General features: G+C 42.5%; 1 protein-coding gene across 4 annotated transcripts in view; it reads left to right on the forward strand.

Annotated features, from left to right (window-relative positions):
* ASB5 (ankyrin repeat and SOCS box containing 5) overlaps positions 1-19,772 on the forward strand; it is a 68,926-nt gene that overhangs the window by 27,242 nt on the left and 21,912 nt on the right. Inside the window, exon 1 of one of the 4 annotated variants that reach the window (XM_075347187.1) lies at positions 13,365-13,846. The exons of 1 other annotated variant lie outside the window; for it this stretch is intronic. In XM_075347187.1, the coding sequence (XP_075203302.1) occupies positions 13,735-13,846 (112 nt within the window). In that variant the 5' untranslated portion in view covers positions 13,365-13,734. Of the gene's footprint in view, positions 1-13,364; positions 13,847-18,377; positions 18,468-18,627; positions 18,758-19,772 lie in introns of those variants that run through there. 2 more of the 4 variants (XM_075347190.1, XM_075347189.1) reach the window with 2 other exon arrangements.

The following is a 19,772-nucleotide window of genomic DNA, read 5'->3' on the forward strand; positions in this document are numbered from 1 at the left end:
GTCCTCTAAAGCAAAATGGAGATTTCAGCTTTCTTGCTCTAGCGTACGCTGCAGTCATGATCGGGTTTGCCCCCAACTCAAAGCCCCGATAGCAGGTGTAAGGTCTGGAGGTACGACACTGATTACATGTTATGTACCTTGACTTGAACAGAGTTTTCCAGATGCATAGATAAAAAATACTTTTAAATACATGATCATCATTAAAATATGCAGTACAAATGGTTGTTTGCCATCTAGTGGTCATTATTGGGCATAATGTAAATGTGGATTGTTCAATTTCGTATCCTCAGTTTTTCATTATGTGTATTAAAACTGAAATGTGCAAAATCACTCACCTCTGATTAGAAATATCTTAGCAAAATAAGTTCATGACTTGTGATGTTTCGGTTTCTTAATTTTGTATTATGATATGCTTTTGGAGATCTACCTTTACTTAATGGGGGTTGTCCAATTTCACAATAATATTGTTTGACTTGATCTGCTTACCTACTGCCGCTATGCAATAGCCCAAGAGTTTTTGTCTGCATGGATTGGTACCATCACATCTACAGCACTTGACCACTGCAGCCAATGACTGGACTTAGTAGTCTTTTGCTATCTACCTAGGAATTACAGCTGTGCCCCGAAATACTTAGAAGCGTTGTCCACTAAATTTTACCGAAAAAGACATAAAATTGAAAAACCGTGAAAGAAAAAAGGCAGCCTTCTTTACCAACATCAAGTCACAATACCAAAGCACTACAGGATGCAGCAGACCTTCATGAAAAAAGTAGGGGCAGCACAGGGGCAAAAAACTGGTGGAAAAAACCCACAAACCTGTCATTTATTGAGGGGGGTGGCTGCCTAGTGTTATAAATGCCCAGATATAAGTCTTGTATAGGGCACCAGTCACACAGATACTTGTGATGCACAGTGTCCGACTTATTAAAATAGGCTGCCTGGCACTATATAAGTGCACCCCACAAGGACAGATGCTCCAATTTATCCAGCCAACTCTAAAGTACCTGGCTATATCCTGCATAAAAATGTGTAAAAAATGTGTATAAAAAGATGCATAAAATACATGGGGTATTGGTCAACATTTTGGCCAAAAAATGCAAGTTTGCAACACACGCCAAGGGTTCTCATTATCTTGTGAGTTCTTACAGTAGAATCAAAAACATTTCATCAAAATGGACATAAAATTCAAAAAACTATGAAAGCCTTATCCGTGTGCATTTATAATGCTAAGCAACCACCCCCTCCATGAGTGGTAGGTTTGTGAGTGGTGGTCTCATCAGAATTTTTCACTTGTGCTACATCCACCACTATCATGGGGGTCTGCTGCATCCTGTTTTAGTATTATGATCTGGTATTGATAAGGAAGGCTGCCTTTCTTCTGAGTTGCCCACTACTTGGACCATCCATTTTCGATTGCTATTTTCCCTTGTGTACTGGTGCCAGTGCCGTTTCAGCAACATCAATGCTGGGTCTCCAGGACCCATGTGAGGTTGTTGTGCCACATGAACCTTACAGTCAGTCAGCAGCCTCTTCTTTCTCACTTCCTCCAGAAGTGAGAGATGCTGGGCCTTGCTAACTTCCTCCATACAACACGTGTCACGTCAGCCCTGGGATGGCACCGGAGGGGAATATAGTCTGTTGTTATTTCTGTGGGTAATACAGCAATTGAGAAGGGTTTGTCCGAGAAATTTGTTCCACAGTATGTGTCTAAGAATTTTGGTTTACTTTGCGTAGTAAATCTGCCCCCATGTGTTTTAAGGGGATACCTGTGGAAAAATGTGAGTTGTATAACATTATTTCATAGGGTTAGAGCTAGGCATTGGGATGCTACTTCATTCTAAAGGATGCAGTATACATTATATGAAAGTTGGCTGAACCCATGACATTAGGTGTGATCATCCAACCATTTCCTGTTTATGGGGACCTCTCAACTTCTCCCCTACAAATAATGTCAGAGAGTGTGATCATACTGTTTCTATTCTAGCGTCAAATACTTTTGCTGAATCTAGGCTACTACAGAATGATTCGGACATTGGCTCACAATCTACTCTCTACTTAAAATACAGATAGAAGCCATGTGCATGTGGGAGTTGGGAGAGATAGCTGTCAGCCAACAACTATCTTAGGCTAGTTTCACACTTGCGTTATACGGCATCCGTCACATTGTGTTGTGTGACAGATGTAACAGATGCTTTGCATATAGTGGCACAACAGATGTGACGGATGCTGCAAAACAACGGAATCCATTGTAGCCTTTTTTTTTCAACAATTACTCAACTGAGCATGCGCAGTTGTGTAAAAACGGATGTGTCACAGGAATCCGTGAAATGACGGATTCCTACGGATTCCGCCACCATAGGCTTGCATTATAAAAATGACGGACGCCGACGGAATCCAGCACATTGCATTTTATTGACGCTCAGGGAAGCACAGAAAAACATTACATGCTGCGTTCTTTCTGCCCAGCGGATTCAACGTAGCGTCGGCCGGTCGATGCAACGCAAGGCCATCCGTCGCAATGCGTCGTCAATACAAGTCTGTGGGAAGCAGCGGAATCCGTTAACGGATTCCACTGTTTTCCAAAACGGCGGATTGCGACTGAAGGAAAAAAACGCAAGTGTGAAACTAGCGTACAGTATGAGCATATAAAGATACAGTGCCTACAAGTAGTATTCAACCCCCTGCAGATTTAGCAGGTTTACACATTCGGAATTAACTTGGCATTGTGACATTTGGACTGTAGATCAGCCTGGAAGTGTGAAATGCACTGCAGCAAAAAAGAATGTTATTTCTTTTTTTCTTTTTTTTTTTAAATTGTGAAAAGTTTATTCAGAGGGTCATTTATTATTAAACCCCTCAAACCACCAGAATTCTGTTTGGTTCCCCTAAAGTATTAAGAAGTATTTCAGGCACAAAGAACAATGAGTTTCACATGTTTGGATTAATTATCTCTTTTTCCAGCCTTTTCTGACTAATTGAGACCCTCCCCAAACTTGTGAACAGCACTCATACATGTTACGGTTGCTGCGAGCACTGGAGACTATGTCCAGATTTCTTGCTACTGCACATGTGCGAGCGCTGGAGACTAAAGGCTACTTTACACACTGCGATATCGGTCCCGATATCGCTAGTGTGGGTACCCGCCCCCATCTGTTGCGCGACACGGGCATATCGCTGCCCGTGCCGCACAACATCGCCCAGAGCCGTCACACATACTTACCTGTCCGGCGACGTCGCTGTGACGGGCGAACCGCCTCCTCTCTAAGGGGGCGGTCCATGCGGCGTCACAGCGACGTCACTGAACCGCCGCCCAATCGCAGCGGAGGGGCGGAGATGAGCGGGACGTAACATCCCGCCCACCTCCTTCCTTCCGCATAGCGGCCGGGAGGCAGGTAGGGAGAGCTTCCTCGCTCCTGCGGCGTCACACGCAGCGATGTGTGCTGCCGCAGGAACGAGGAACAACCTCGTTACTGCTGAAGTAACGATAATTGGGAATGGACCCCCGTGTCGCCGATTAGCGATTTTTCACTGTTTTGCAACGATGCAAAATCGCTAATCGATGTCACACGCAACGGCATCGCTAATGCGGCCGGATGTGCGTCACGAATTCCGTGACCCCAACGACTCCGCATTAGCGATGTCGTAGCGTGTAAAGCCCGCTTAAGTCCAGATTTCTTGCTACTGCACATGTGCGAGCACTGGAGACTAAGTCCAGATTTCTTGCTACTGCACATGTGCGAGCGCCGGAGACTAAGTCCTATCTTGGAGCCATTGCACATGTGCGGGTGACATCATCGCTGACACGAGGTCACATGTCTCTGACACCTTCTATGCCGATTGGTCACTGGTCATGTGCTTGTGATGCCTTGCTCGGTGATAGGCCAGCATGATGTCACTCCTGTCGTTCTGGCAGCGGATTGGCTCTGGTGTCCTCCATCTTGGATGAGGCACAGAGTCTATATGAGACCCTGACACACGCCGCATGGCGCTCAGTCCTCTTGGTTCATGCATAAGAGTAGACGCTCTGTGCGCGTTCCTCTAGGCATTCCTCTGTCTATGCTAGGTGAGCGCTACCGGCAGGGTAGTGATCTTATACCTTACAGCTTCGGCTGCTGTCCGTATCCTTACCTCTTAGGGGAGCGGACATAGGCAGGTGCTTGAGGCACATGGTCTGGCTGGGCCTTGTGGTTCGACTCGTAGGTGGACGTTGCCGCTAGGGTAACATTCCTTATACTGCGTCTGGCAGTTGTTCGTATCCTCGCACACTAGGGGAGCGAACAGAGGTAGGAGCTTTGTGCGGCTTACGCTGCTGTTCGTCTCTTTTGCACCACTAGAAGAGCGGACCTAGGCAGGTGCCATATCTAGTGGTTCGTGTCCTCGCACACTAGTGGAGCGAACGCAGGTAGGAGCTTTGTGCGGCTTACGCTGCTGTTCGTCTCTTTTGCACCACTAGAAGAGCGGACCTAGGTAGGTGCCATTTCGCACACATTGCCTTTGTCTCTGTGATTATTAACAGAGATCATTCCACACACCCTCCAAGTAAGGGAGGAAATGCTTTACTTACTTATTATATCCTTCTGTGAGTTAACAGAGGTATTGCACTCTGCCATAGTCTGCAGCAGAGTCTTTGCACGGTGGACCCTGACTGTCTGATACTCCTTTAAGTTATTATCAGACAGCCCCCCGTAACACATACATCGTCAACATGGGAAAGACAAAGGAGCATTCCAAGGCCATCAGAGACAAGATCGAGGAGGGTCACAAGGCTGGCAAGGGGTACAAAACCCTTTCCAAGGAGTTGGGCCTACCTGTCTCCACTGTTGGGAGCATCATCCGGAAGTGGAAGGCTTATGGAACTACTGTTAGCCTTCCACAGCCTGGACAGCCTTTGAAGGTTTCCTCCCGTGCCGAGGTTAGGCTTGTCCGGAGAGTCAAGGCTAACCCAAGGACAACAAGGAAGGAGCTCCGAGAAGATCTCATGGCAGTGGGGACATTGGTTTCAGTCAATACCATAAGTAACGTACTCCACCGCAATGGTCTCCGTTCCAGACGAGCCCGTAAGGTACCTTTACTTTCAAAGCGTCATGTCAAGGCTCGTCTACAGTTTGCTCATGATCACTTGGAGGACTCTGAGACAGACTGGTTCAAGGTTCTCTGGTCTGATGAGATAAAGATCGAGATCTTTGGTGCCAACCACACACGTGACATTTGGAGACTGGATGGCACTGCATACGACCCCAAGAATACCATCCCTACAATCAAGCATGGTGGTGGCAGCATCATGCTGTGGGGCTGTTTCTCAGGGAAGGGGCCTGGCCATCTGGTCCGCATCCTTGGGAAGATGGATAGCACGGCCTACCTGGAGATTTTGGCCAAGAACCTCCGCTCCTCCATCAAGGATCTTAAGATGGGTCGTCATTTCATCTTCCAACAAGACAACGACCCAAAGCACACAGCCAAGATAACCAAGGCCTGGTTCAAGAGGGAAAAAATCAAGGTGTTGCAGTGGCCTAGTCAGTCTCCTGACCTTAACCCAATTGAAAACTTGTGGAAGGAGCTCAAGATTAAAGTCCACATGAGACACCCAAAGAACCTAGATAACTTGGAGAAGATCTGCATGGAGGAGTGGGCCAAGATAACTCCAGAGACTTGTGCCGGCCTGATCAGGTCTTATAAAAGACGATTATTAGCTGTAATTGCAAACAAGGGTTATTCCACAAAATATTAAACCTAGGGGTTGAATAATAGTTGACCCACACTTTTATGTTGAAAATGTATTAAAATTTAACCGAGCAACATAACTTGTTGGTTTGTAAGATTTATGAATCTGTTAATAAATCCTGCTCTTGTTTGAAGTTTGCAGGCTCTAACTTATTTGCATCTTATCAAACTTGCTAAATCTGCAGGGGGTTGAATACTACTTGTAGGCACTGTAGCTGCAACATAACCCCTGATTTCCTTCTTGTTTTTGAGATTGACTAAAAACTATTAATGATGACAAAGATAATTGACCTGCCAGTAGAGAGGACATAGGCATTAAAAGATCTGCAGTTTAGTACTTTATTTATATTTTATTGGCACAGATGCTTCGTGGTTCCAGTCTATTTGTACAAAAGCTTTGTGATTTTAAGTACATGGGTACGGAAAGTATTCAGACCCCTTTAAATTTTTCACTCTGTTTCATTGCAGCCATTTGGTAAACTCAAAAAAGTTCCTTTTTTTTCTCATTAATGTACACTCTGCACCCCATCTTTACAGAAAAAAACAGCAATGTAGAAATTTTTGCAAATTTATTAAACCAGAAAAACTAAAATATCCCATGGTCATAAGTATTCAGACTCTTTGCTCAGTATTGAGAAGAAGCACCCTTTTGAGCTAGTACAGCCATGACCAGTGACGTAGCTAGGGGTTCTGCTCAAGGGGGGCGAAACATCTGAGTTCAGGGCTCTGGCTGGGCCGGTCAAGAATGGTCAGAGTTGTCCTGAAGCCACTCCTTTGTTATTTTAGCTGTGTGCATAGGATCACTGTCTTGTTGGAAGGTGAATCTTCGGCCAAGTCTGAGGTCTAGAGCACTCTGAAAGAGGTTTTCTTCCAGAATATCTCTGTATTTGGCCCCATTCATCTTTCCTTCAATTGCAACCAGTCGTCCTGTTCCTTCAGTTGAAAAACACCCCCATAACATGATGCTGCCACCACCATGTTTCACTGTTGGTATTGTATTGGGCAGGTGATGAGCAGTGCCTGGTTTTTTCCACACATACCACTTAGAATTAGCAGCAAAAACTTCCATCTTTGTCTCATAGTCTGGGAGTCCTTCATGTGTTTTTTTGCAAACTCTATGCAGGCTTTCATATGACTTGCACTGAAGAGAGCCTTCTGCCGGGCCACTCTGCTATAAAGGCCAAACTGGTGGAGGGCTGCAGTGATAGTTGACTTTGTGGAACTTTTCCCCCATTTCCCCACTGCATCTCTGGAGCTCAGCAACAGTGATCTTGGGTTTCTTCTTTACCTCTCTCATCAAGGCCTTTCTCCCACAATTGCTCAGTTTGGCTGGATGGCCAGGTCTAGGAAGAGTTCTGGTGGTCAGAAACTTCTTCCATTTAAGGATTATGGAGGCCCCTGTGCTCTTAGCAACCTTGAGTACTGCAGAAATTCTTTTGTAACATTGGCCAGATCTGTGCCTTGTAACAATTCTGTCTCTGAGCTCCTTGGGCACTTCCTTTGACCTCATGATTCTCATTTGGTCTGACATACACTGTGTGCGCTAAGGTCTTATATAGACAGGTGTGTGCCTTTCCAAATCAAGTCCTATCAGTTTAATTAAACACAGCTGGACTCCAATGAAGGAGTAGAACCATCTCAAGAAGGATCACAAGGAAATGGACAGCATGTGACTTAAATATGAGTGTCTGAGCAAAGGGTCTGAATACTTATGACCATGTGATATTTCAGTTTTTCTTGTTTAAGAAATTTGCAGAAATTTCTACATTTGTTTTTTTTTTCTGTCAAGATTGGGTGCAAAGTGTACATTAATAAGAAAAAAACCCGAACTTTTTTGAATTTACCAAATGGCTGCAATGAAACAAAGAGTGAAAAATGTAAAAGGGGTCTGAATACTTTCCATACTCAGTATAACTCACAGAGAATGCATGCGACAATCATGGGCGGCTGCAGGCTGCTATTTTTAGGCTGGGCTGGCCAATAAACATGTGTGAGAATACCAGCCCCCAGCTGTCGGGCTTTATCTTAGCTGGGTGTCAGAATTGGGGGGACCGCCCAGCATTTTTTTTTAAATTATTTATTTAAAAAAACAAATGCTGCATGCGGTTCCTTTTATTTTGATACGCAGCCAACATAAGCGCATGGCTGAGGGATGCAGCTTGTAACCGTATGCATTATCTGCGCTGGATTTCATAATACAGGGGGACCCTACACCAATTTTTCTATTTATTTATTTTTACACCACGTTAGACGTACATAGCATATGTGATTCCAAGCAGGCAGACACGCTGCCACTCAGACTGGAGGAGCGACTAACTGCAACCTATCATAGATGCCGGTGAGTGGGGAAAGCAGTGAATATGCATGAAGCTAATAAGCGGCCATGGAAGAAGAATGAGCTGCCACGGGAGCAGTTACAGCTGCACCGAAGACTGGTAAGCATAGAGCGCTCTGTCTTTCTGTATTCTCTTTTTCATTATTTTTCGTTTATTTTTTTTTTATTACCCAAGTGCCGGATGGAAGAGAGAAGTCCTCCCCAGGTCTCCCCATGTCACCCCCTGTCCTCCCATGGTCCCCCCTCTCTATTTCATATCTATCACATACCGTGTATTTCCAAAAATAATACCTCCCCAAAAATAAGCCCTAGCAGGGATTTTCAGCATTTTTGGAGCAAGGCTTAAATATAAGCCCTACTCCAAAAAAAAAACCCTAGTCGCGGTCCAGTAATGAAGTGTCCGTGCAGCTAAAAAAAGTTAAAGATACTGCAGGACACTTCATTATAGACAGCGGTCACCCCGCAATCATACTCACCAGAAGCCGAGCTGGAGGACCTGCAGTGATCGCACCCCCACACACATCCGATCTCATACACACAAACATCGGATCACACACACATCAGATCATACACACACTCACCACATCCAGTGACACCGATTTCTTCTCGCTGGCAGAATCCTGAGAGGCAGTGCAGTGGAGTGCAAGGACCTGGCGCAATGGTTGCTTACAGGACCTGTGACACGTGACTTCCTCCCATCGTTCCCTGGGGCCGGAAGCATTCTATTACGCTGGATGTGATGAGTGAGTTAGTCTGTGTGTGTGATCTGATGTGTGTGTGAGTGTGTCGGTCAGAAGCAGATGAGCATGGCATGCAGCATAGCTGCTGGGAGCGCCCACCGGAGGTCATAGGAGGACCTGGGAGCCACATAGATGTCTGGGTCTGGTAAGTATGAGTCTCCTGGGAAGTGGGGGGTAAACTTACCCCAATCATGTTTCTCCAAGAATAAGACCACCTGCAAAAATAAAGCCTAGTGCTTTTTTTGGGGGGCAAGAAAAGTATAAGACAGTGTCTTATTTTTGGAAAAATACGGTACATACCTATTCTATCTATCCCATGCATCGGTCATCTATCTATCTATCTTTCCTAGCTTCTTAGGCTGCGTACCCATGATCAGGTTTTGCAGCATTTTGGATGCAGCCTGTTTTCGCTGCATTCAAAACCCTGCATTGTACAGGTCAAGCACAGTGAAAAATTTTTTCAATATGACGACCTATTGTTATCAAATTCTGTGACTTTTTTTTGCTGTTTAGGTAGCTTAGGGGCTTTGCATATGCGACATGGTGCCAGCAATCTATTTCAGCCAAATTTGCTATCCAAAATTCAAATGGTGCTTGTTCCGTTCAAAGCACTCCCATTTGTCTAAACAGAGGTTTCTGACCACGTGTGGGATATCACTATGCTCAAAAGAAATTAGCAAACTGTGGGGTCCACTTTTTGGGGTCTACGTTTTGGTGTTGCCTCTTGAAAAAATAAGAAATTTGGTGCTCAAGCAACATTTTTGTGAAAAAAAATGAATATTTTAAATATGACAATCTAATGTTATCCAATTGTGTGAAGTACCTGTGGATTGAAAATGCCCACTGTACCCCTAAAAAAAATCGTTGAGGGGTCTAGTTTACAGAATGGTGTCATTTGAGGGGGGGGGGGTTCTGCTGTTTAGGTACCTTAGGGGCCCTACAAATGCAACATGGAGGCCACAATCTATTTCAGTCAAATTTGTGTTCCAAAATTCAAATATTGCTCCTTCCGTTCTGATCCCTCCTGTTTGTACAAACAGAACTTTTTGACCATAAATGGGGTATCACTACGCTGATAAGAAATTGTCTAACAAACTATGGGGTCCAATTTTTGGTGTTTTCTCTTGTACAAGTGAGAAATTTAATGCTAAAACATTTGATTTTTTTAAAGAAAATTTTCAATATTACGATCTAATGTTATCCAATTCTGTGAAGTACCTGTGGGTTCAAAATGCTTACTAGACCCCTAAATAAAATCCTTGAGGGGTCTAGTTTCCAGAATAGGGTCACTTGAGGAGGGATTTTGCTGTTTAGGTACCTTAAGGGCCCTGCAAATGCAACATGGTGCCAACAATCTATTTCAGCCAAATTTGTATTCCAAAATTCTAATATTGCTCCTACTGTTTCAAGACCCCCTATTTGTCCAAACAGAGGTTTCTGTGGGGTATCAGCGTGCTCAAAAGAAAGTGGGCAACAAGTTTTCCATTTTGTCATGCTATCCCTTGTGAATACATCGAGGCTAAAGCAATATTTTTAGCTAATGTAAATTTATTTATTTCTTCGTTCCACTTGCATTCATTCCTGTGAAGCACCTGAAGAGTTAATAAACTTCTTAAATGTAATTGAGTACTTTTGAGGGGTGCATTTTTTAGAATAGGGTCACTTTTGGGTATTTTCTCTCACCTAGGTTTCTCAGAGTCATTTCAAATGTGATGTGGTCCCTAAAATAATTGTTTTGTAAATGTTGGAAAAATGAGAAATTGCTGATAACCTTTGAACCATTCTAACTTCCTAACAAAAAAGTTATGTTTTAAAAATTGCACTGATGTAAAGTAGACAAGTGGGAACATTATTTATTAACTATTTTGTGTGACATAACTCTATAGTTTAAGGGTATAAAAATTCAAAGTTTGAAAATCGCTAATGTTTCACCAAATTTCCAATTTTTCACAAATAAACGCAAAAGATATCATACTAAATTTACCACTATGAAATAAAATATGTCGTGAAAAAACAATCTCAGAATCACTGGGATCCATTGAAGCGTTCAAGAGTTATAACCTCAAAGTTTCACAGGTCAAAATTTGCTCCATCACAAAGGGGTTAAAATTAGTTTGTTGAAGAAACCTTTCAATTTCTGATGGCACGTAGTCTTTTTGGGTAAAAATCTTTCAGTATGGAACATCTATAATTTGGCAATCTTTGGCCACTTTTCCTTGCAGTAGCTCTCTATAATCTGCAAGATTGTGAGGGCATCTCTTGTATACAGCCTTCTTCAGGTCATCACACATAGATTTTTAATTGGATTCCGCTACCAAAAAACAGCTTCAAATCATAATGCTGCCTCCACTACATTATACTGTGGGTATTGTGTTATTTTGGTGATGTTCAGTGTTGGTTTTAACCCTTCATGGCTGAGAGACTTTAGGTTTTTACACATTCATTTTTTTTCTCCCTTATTCCAAGAGCCATAACTATTTTTTTTCCTGTCGACATAACCGTGTGAGGGATTATTTTTTGCAAGACAAGTTGTACTTTTGATTAAACCATCTATTATATCACGTGATGTACTGGAAAAGTGAGGCAAAAGTTCCAAGTCTGGTAAAATAGCAAAAGCAGTGCAATTCTGTGCAGAACAGGATACAGGCCTGACTTTTCAGACACCTGACCAAGGGAAGCTATATAAATGAAATGCCTAGCTGAAAAAGGAGGCGGCATACCTCTAATTGTACTGAAAATAAGAAACTGCCTTTGTTTATATTGAGCTTGGCTGACATATGGTAAGATTTTAATACTAGAGTAGGAACATCCCGATTGTCCTTGTCACAGTGGGATGGCTTTTACACTTTTTTGCAAAATAGTGTTAACTAAGTACCCTATGTTATTTAAATGTACTATTACTATTTACCCACTACAGGGTATACAGTATCTCATTTTGTTTTTTGTTTGTTTTGTCTGTGAATTGGCCACACTTTGAACGTACTCTTATACCGTTGACCTACACCAACCTATCTTCCAGTTAATTTCTTTGGTTTTGCTGTAGTTTCTTATACTCTGTGCAAAGAGGGGCATGGCTCCCCCATATAACTTCCAATGCACAGATGTCTTAAAACTACTATTACTATTTACCGAATTACCTACCGTGCTTCTCTGAAAATAAGCCCTACCCTGAAAATTTACCCTAGCAGGAATTTTTAGCATTTTCGGTGTAAGGCTTAAATATAAGCCCTACCCCAAAAATAAGCCCTTGTCATGGTTCAATAATGAAGAATTTATGCAGCTAAAAAAGTTAAAGAATACTGCAGGACACTTATTATAGAAGGCAGACACCCCCAAAAGAGAGAAGAAAGAATAAAGAAGACCCTGCAATCATACCAGACGTTGAACAGGAGGACCTGCAGTGGAACGCACACCCACATACATCAGATCGCGCACACATCAGATCGCACACCCACACACATCAGATCGCACACCCACATACATCAGATCGCACACATACACACATTAGATCGCACACATAATCACACATCAGATTGCACACACACACTCATCGGATCGCCTGGGAACGACGCAGATGTCTGGGGTCTGGTAAGTATGAGTCTTCTGGTAAGGGGATTTGCTTTTTTTGGGGGATAAACATACCCCCAACAGGGTTTCCCCAAGAATTATACCTACCCTGGAAATAAGCCCTAGCACATTTTTTAGGGCAAAAAAATAAGACAGTGTCTTATTTTCGGAGAAACACAGTTCTACAGAGTATATGCTAATTTTATTTTTTGGGAGGCGTTTTATATAGTATAGCCAGTATTTGCAGCCTGTGGAGAGAGCTCAGCTCCTGAGCCTCCTGCATATGTGAGGACCCATCCCCAGGACATCTTCTTTTTGTGAGAAGGGTTTAATAGACATTTAAAAGCCTGAAAGGAAACATGCTGACTGGGTGCCAAGTCCAAAAGACAGGTCGTTGGTGGCTTCTTCTTCTCGTTCCCCTTCAGTGACCAGTCTCTATATGTATTGGGAGAGACCTGTCACTCTAGGAGATTGGGTGGGGAGAAGCCACGAAGGACTGGTCTTTTGGACTTGTAAATTGTGTGGCATGGTTCCTTTTTCAGAGAAATGTCAGTGTTTCCTTGTAAAACATACCTGATACAGCCAGTGTCTGATACGCGCAGCCTGAATCAGCGGTCAATTTCCCTTTAATTTTTTATAGACTAAATGCCGTTGACCAATACATTACTGCTCTTTTTTTCCTCCATTGCCCTGACATTTGTGGTCTGTACCAACTATATGGGTATCACATGGGGGGTTGTTACAAGTTTTACTTTTAACCCAGATTGTTTGGACCTGTATTGCATGTATTAAGGATTTCAGACCGAAAAGTTAATGATGCTTCTCGTTATACAGGCACTTTCTTTTATGGGAAGCAAAGTAAAAGCGCCTCACAAATAAGAACACAGTTCTTGGCTTCTGCCCAGAATGAGAATAGACGCCTGGACGGCCGCTGCATTCTAAGCAACTGGCTCTGATGCAACTTTATATTACTAGAATATCTGTATGACGTTCACTATTACCAGGTGACTGAGATCTGCGGCAGATACACCGTCCTTATTGCAGATGCTTTGGGGCTGGGATCCACTTTTTAGCAATGACGGATTAGCTGCTGTTAGTATCTATTTTATATAGACACACATTACGTTGCTGCTTCTTCTCCAAACTGCTGGGTCCTTCTGCAGCTAAGCTGATTCCTGTTCTGCTTTATAAATAGCAAGCCCTAGTGCAGTCCATCCGTCCATCCCTTCCCCCTCTGAATACCCACCAGCCCAGCCTATGAAGGTTTCACTGAATTCTGCATACCCTGCAAACATTTACTGGGTGAAATAGCAGAGGAAGCTTAGTACTGTCATCATCCCACAGGGGAGGGAGACATATACAAGGAATAGCATGTCTATAGAGCCTGCACCACAACATAGTCGCAAGAGGAAAAGGACAGTAAACAGTGCAGAAAAGTGTCCTGCAAAGAGAAGCCCAAGCTGGGGTCTCCTCACTAACCAAGGTCAGTAAGATGGGGGGCTTCGGAACATACTGCAACATAAATCTTACTAATTGTGGCAAGTTGCATTTTAGGGGCAGTCGGATATTTCTGCATCAAATCCGCCATGAGCTGTGATTCTATCACTCAATCCTAAATGTTCCTGGCTAGAATATTGGATGTATTGATTTCCAGCTGTGCATCACTGCTACGCTTTATCAGAAGTTTTATAATGCATAATCGCTTTAGAAAATCCTACTGCTGGACATCTGACGTCCATAGCCTTGAGGGAAAGTCCATGACGCCAAAACATTGCATTATGTATCAAATCATGTCTAGAAGAACCTCATGGATTCTCCTGGTGGACAGATGCTCGGGAGATTTTCTCGCTCAGACCTTTTCCTATGTTTTGGTATTTTGATTATTTCATAACTGCCTTGTGGACATGGGGTTATTACTATTAGAGAGTCAATAGGAATGAATGATATCAGTCCTTCGATGCATTTATGATGTTAGTAGACTGATGGTGTACATCAGTTTTATATACAATCTTCAAAAATGGCAGCAGAAGCGAAGTTTTGTGTCACACGTCTCCTGAGCAATCAGGATTTAAGAGATGGGGCCACCAAGAAATTTTTTAAGATGATAAAAAAGTAAGAAATATGATTTAAAAACATTTTTCTTGAAGGTGGCCTGAAAAAATCACTAAAATACGTCATCAAAATAGGCGATATACATTACTAACTAAATATTTCCATAGATATTCAGTCAGTAGTAATATGAGGTTATCGAGCAGAGCAATTACAGTATAATCAGGTAATATGGACATCAATAAAGCTATTGCAAATAGCCAGTGAGGCGCTCATGGGGACTGCACTTGGATTTTCAATACTATCAAACTAAATGATATAGATTGTCTTATTCAATATAATTACAGAAACTACAGACCATGGATTATAAATCAATATTTATCCGCTTTTTATGGGCTTGTCACAGCTCACCTTCTGGTTACATACCAGAATATTACCCCCTTTTTGTCTCTTGGAGTTTCTGTAGTGATAACAATCATATTGGGGACCCCCCTACTTTACTCTCGCCACTGTGTACTGCTGGCTGGGATTGGCTTTATTAGGATCTATTGATTTCTTGTTTTTTTAGAAAGGTCAGAGGTATATATTAGATGTATTCCCCAATGTAAGCCTCTGATATTCCCCAGTGCATACTTTTTGAAAAAAAAAATCTTAACTCTATAAGGTATATGCTTTTTTATACAGTGACAAACAGCATAACAATGCATAGCCAACCAGCATATCCCAAAAGTACCTCAGGTGTTTGGGAGTCTATTGATGGATCAAAGTATATGTCATCCAATGTAAACTGTTGCCTTCATCTGCAGTCTATGGTCTTGTGCACTTACCTCCAGCACCCTGTGCACAGAATAAGCTGAACCAGTATACCCTACTTTATTGCGCATGCGCTGAATGGTATAGACATTAGCTTTAAAAGCCATGTCCCCATCTGTTGTGTTTTAATCAAGCCAGAAAGTTATAGGGACCACCCAGGAGCTCAGCATAACCTCCATGTGATAATATAGTGCATGCTTTGTTTAAAGGGAACCTGTCAGCTGATTTATGCTACCCGAACCATGGGCAGCATGAATCTGACACTGGCTGAGTTATTTCAGCCAGGTATGTTGTATACTGACATCTTGCGGCGTTTCTGAGAAAACAAACTTCAAAAATCCGTCTGGGGATATGCGTTTTTGATGACAGGATGCATCTCGGAAGATTTGCAAAGTAAAGTATACAATGCTGAAGTAGCACAGCCAGTGTCTAATTCATGCTGCCCGTGGATCAGTAAGTGTGAATCAGCTAACAAGTTACCTTTAGCGCACCACTCCAGCATTTTTTTTCATCGCTGGAGTGCTGCTTTTAATCTACGTTCCCTGTCCTTGGTCTTATACTCAATCTCTGGTGTTTTCACCTTTTTTTGGCGCCACCTCCGTCGGACTCAGGCAGTTCGTAACCTGCCGTCAACTCCAGTGTTTCATGGAGCGTGCTAGAGTTCACTCTTCAATGCCTATAAAAGTATATGAGAGCCTTATTTTGCCCCCCTTCTGGCTCTCATAGACTTGTATTGAGAGCTTGTGACACAACGTCTGACTTCCGGACAGTCAGAAATTACAGGCTTAAGATGGCGTGTCAGGACCGGAGCAGCACCGATAAATGGTGAAAACGTCAGAGGGTGAGTATATGAATAGGGACAGGGACCTTAGTATAAAAGCAAAACTACAGCAGTGGAAAGAAAAATGCTGGAGAGGTGCTTTAAAGGGAACCAACCATCATGATTTTCATATATAAAGTAAAGCCAGTGCTATACTGACGCTAGGGTTCTGAATGTAAGCATACCTTATGTTCTGAGATTGGGTGTTTTATTTCAGAAATATGTGCAAGTAAAGTTCCAACAATACACTGCTATTTGACAGGAGTCACGGAGGCGGGATTATGTAGGTCAGGTCTTGCTATCTATTCGCACCCCTGTCTGTCTGCCTGGCCTTCCTCCCCCTGTCGCTGTCATAAACATTAATTCCAGCTCAGGCAGACAGACAGGAGCGGGAATAGATAGCAAGACCTGACCCACATATTCCCTTGCTGTTGCACCTGTCAATCAAACAGCAGTGCATTGCTGGAACTTTACTTACACATATTTCTGAAATAAAATATCCAATCTCTGAACAAAAGTTATGCTTAAATTCAGCATCAAAGCATTAGTATGGCCCTGGCTTTACTTTATATATGAAAATCCTGCTGGTTGGTTCCCTTTAAACTTCTTGTATTATATTTTTTTTTTAGGTATTTTCTTATTGTATATATATATATATATATATATATTATTTATGTATAATATTTATTAAAAATGTCACAAGCCTTACAATAATAATAGTAGCAACATGTTTAGAAACACATTACACTCCATTGGTGGAAGTTCTGGATGGAAAATATCCTGACAATTTCCCCTAAAAGACCTTTCCCTATGCAGACGTCTACAGAGAGGCATGTTGTCAGAAGTAACAAACGTGGGAGTTAAATTACAGCTATTTCCAAAACATGACCGAATTTATTTATGCCTTATCTTAACCTATATATGAATACTATATATATATATATATATAAATATTCCTTGGGCAGAAATTCTGTTAGTCTAATATGTTCTCATAATTTTGTGATAACCTATGTGACTATATTTTATACAAATTGTCTCTCCAGGAATGGAGACAAATTCTAGCACAGCGCCACCTATTGGAAGTAGCGATCCTAAAAGTCAAATGTGGATTTTTAACAATCCTTTGCATATGGGCGGCTTTGCACGTTGCGATATTGCACGTGCGATGTCGATGGGGTCAAATCGAAAGTGACGCACATCCGGCGTCGCAGTCGATATTGCAACGTGTAAAACCTTTTTGATACGATGAACGAGCGCAAAAGCGTCGTCATCGTATCATCGCTGCAGCCTCCGACATTTCCATAATGCCGATGCAGCGACATGTACGATGTTGTTCCTCGCTCCTGCGGCAGCACACATCGCTGTGTGTGAAGCCGCAGGAGCGAGGAACATCACCTTACCTGCCGCCGGCTGCAATGAGAAGGACGGAGGTGGGCGGGATGTTTACATCCTGCTCATCTCCGCCCCTCCGCTTCAATTGGCCGCCTGCCGTGTGATGTCACTGTGACGCTGCACGACCCACCCCCTAAGGAAGGAGGCGGGTCGCCGGCCAGAGGGACGTCGCACGGCAGGTATGTGCGTGTAAAGCTGCCGTAGCGATAATAATCGCTACGGCAGCTTTCACTAGATATCGCACGTGCGACGGGGGCGGGACTAACGCTGCAGCATCGGTAACACATTGTTACTGATGTCGCAACGTGCAAAGCCCGCCTTAGACTTATATGATATATATATGCCAGATCAGAATCCCAATTTGCAGACACGGTGTTTCGGGGTGCTTGCCCCTCGTCAGTGCCAAGTATGGGGTGTCTGATCTGGCTCATAAGAAGCTTTGTGGGGACCACGGGGGAACACTATTCTGACTTTGCAAGCCAGTCTGGCTGCCAGTAAGGGGACTTAAAGCAGTATGTCTGTATGTAATTTTGACTTTAGTGTAAATATATCATTATGCTTTTTTCCTTTTTTCTTTTTTGTAATTACAGTCTGATGAAGGTCTGTGTCATAGACCGAAACGTTATAACCAATTAGATTGCAGTTACCAATAAATCATGCCAGAGTTTTTTCTTATGTTCATTAAGGAGTGGTATATTATCTGAGCTCCCCATCCATTTTGTTTAGACAGAGTGACGTATATTAACATTGATTATGTTCAGAAACACATTATGCTCTATTGGTGGAAGTTCTGGATGGAAAATATCCAGACAATTCCCCTTTAAAGACCTCTCCCTATGCAGATGTCTACAGAGAGTCATGTTTTCAGAAGTAACTACCGAGGGGATTAAATTACAGCTCCTTGAACATGACAGCAAAGCTCAGCTCACAAATATTAGGCATTTAGATTGAGCTTAATATAGCCAGGACATGAGTGCTTTTCTGGTACATGGTGAATGGTATGAGGTACCTTGGGGAGACGGTGATCTAGGTAATATTTGACCCTTTTTTCTGCATTGGACCTTGTTTGTTTACTGATACGTGCAGGATTTGGTATTACGCTCTACCTCAGATGACTTGGATCATGCTGGTAATCTAAATATAGGTCACAGCCAAGCAGATCACTGAAAATTACAACCGGGCAGCCATTACCGCTTCCATCTGAACTGATTTCACTTCTCTCTGGTCCCTACAGGGCTTGATTGGTTTAGGAATTATACTTTTCATGCACATATTTAGTCATTTCTTTTCTCTGCCAGCAATTTCCGGATAATGCTATATGTAAGTAATGAGATCAGATATGAATATGTCAGAGGCAGCATTTTAAGACATTTTTATACAGTAATGATATTGTGTCTTTTTGATAAACAATTTTAGGGATATTGATTTGCTTTTCGACAACCTTAAGGATTGCAGTTATAAATTAAGAGATAGACATAAAAAATAATATAAACGGCTAAAATGCAAACATCTTTATAATACATCACGGTTAACATGTTTCTGATTTTACTTTCTAGTTTCTTTTTAGCCTTGAATGTGTAGAAAATATATCCTGGTGTGACCTAGAAAATAGAAACTGTCAACAAGTTGTGTGTCCCTAGTACTTTGAGTGCATAATGGTATAGGGTTGTGAATAGGGCTGAAAAAATGAAGAAAATGATAAATCCCCATCTATAAGTAACAGAGAGATCCACTGAGCAAAGGCCAGCTCCCAGAGGGCGTAATTACATCTAGCCCCTATTCAAATGGCAATATAATATAATTCCCTTAGCACTTAGTGCCTTTCTCCCATATCAGCCCTACAGGAGAAATTGTGGACAACAAAACCGATAACAGCTGATTAGCCACAGTCTGCGGTTATCGGATGAGATCACCCTTTAATTCTCAGTTTCAAACTTGATAAGATTGGAAGAGCAATTTACAACAAATTTTTAACATATAGTAATAGTCCAAACTTTGCCATAAGGCTGGACTCACGAGCGTATGAAAAAACGGTCCGATTCTCATCCAGCAGAGTAAAACAATTTGTTCTCACTTGTCACCTGTGTGCTGTCAGTGTACGCTCAGTGTGCAATGCATCTTTTTATCAGCAGCTATTAGTCATTTACAAGACCATTTACAGTGTTCTGTGCTATGTGATAGTAATGTATCCATAAAAACGAATGTCACTAGGATGGTCAATGTGCTGTCCATGTGACATTTTTCTCGCACCTATTGACTTGTATTGGCGAGTCTTGGACGATATCGGCAGCAAATCGCAGCATGTTGCAACTTTTCTCTCATCCAGATTCTGGAT

Source organism: Anomaloglossus baeobatrachus, chromosome 1 (genome assembly GCF_048569485.1).
Source record: "Anomaloglossus baeobatrachus isolate aAnoBae1 chromosome 1, aAnoBae1.hap1, whole genome shotgun sequence".
In the NCBI taxonomy this organism is placed as follows: Eukaryota; Metazoa; Chordata; class Amphibia; order Anura; family Aromobatidae; genus Anomaloglossus; species Anomaloglossus baeobatrachus.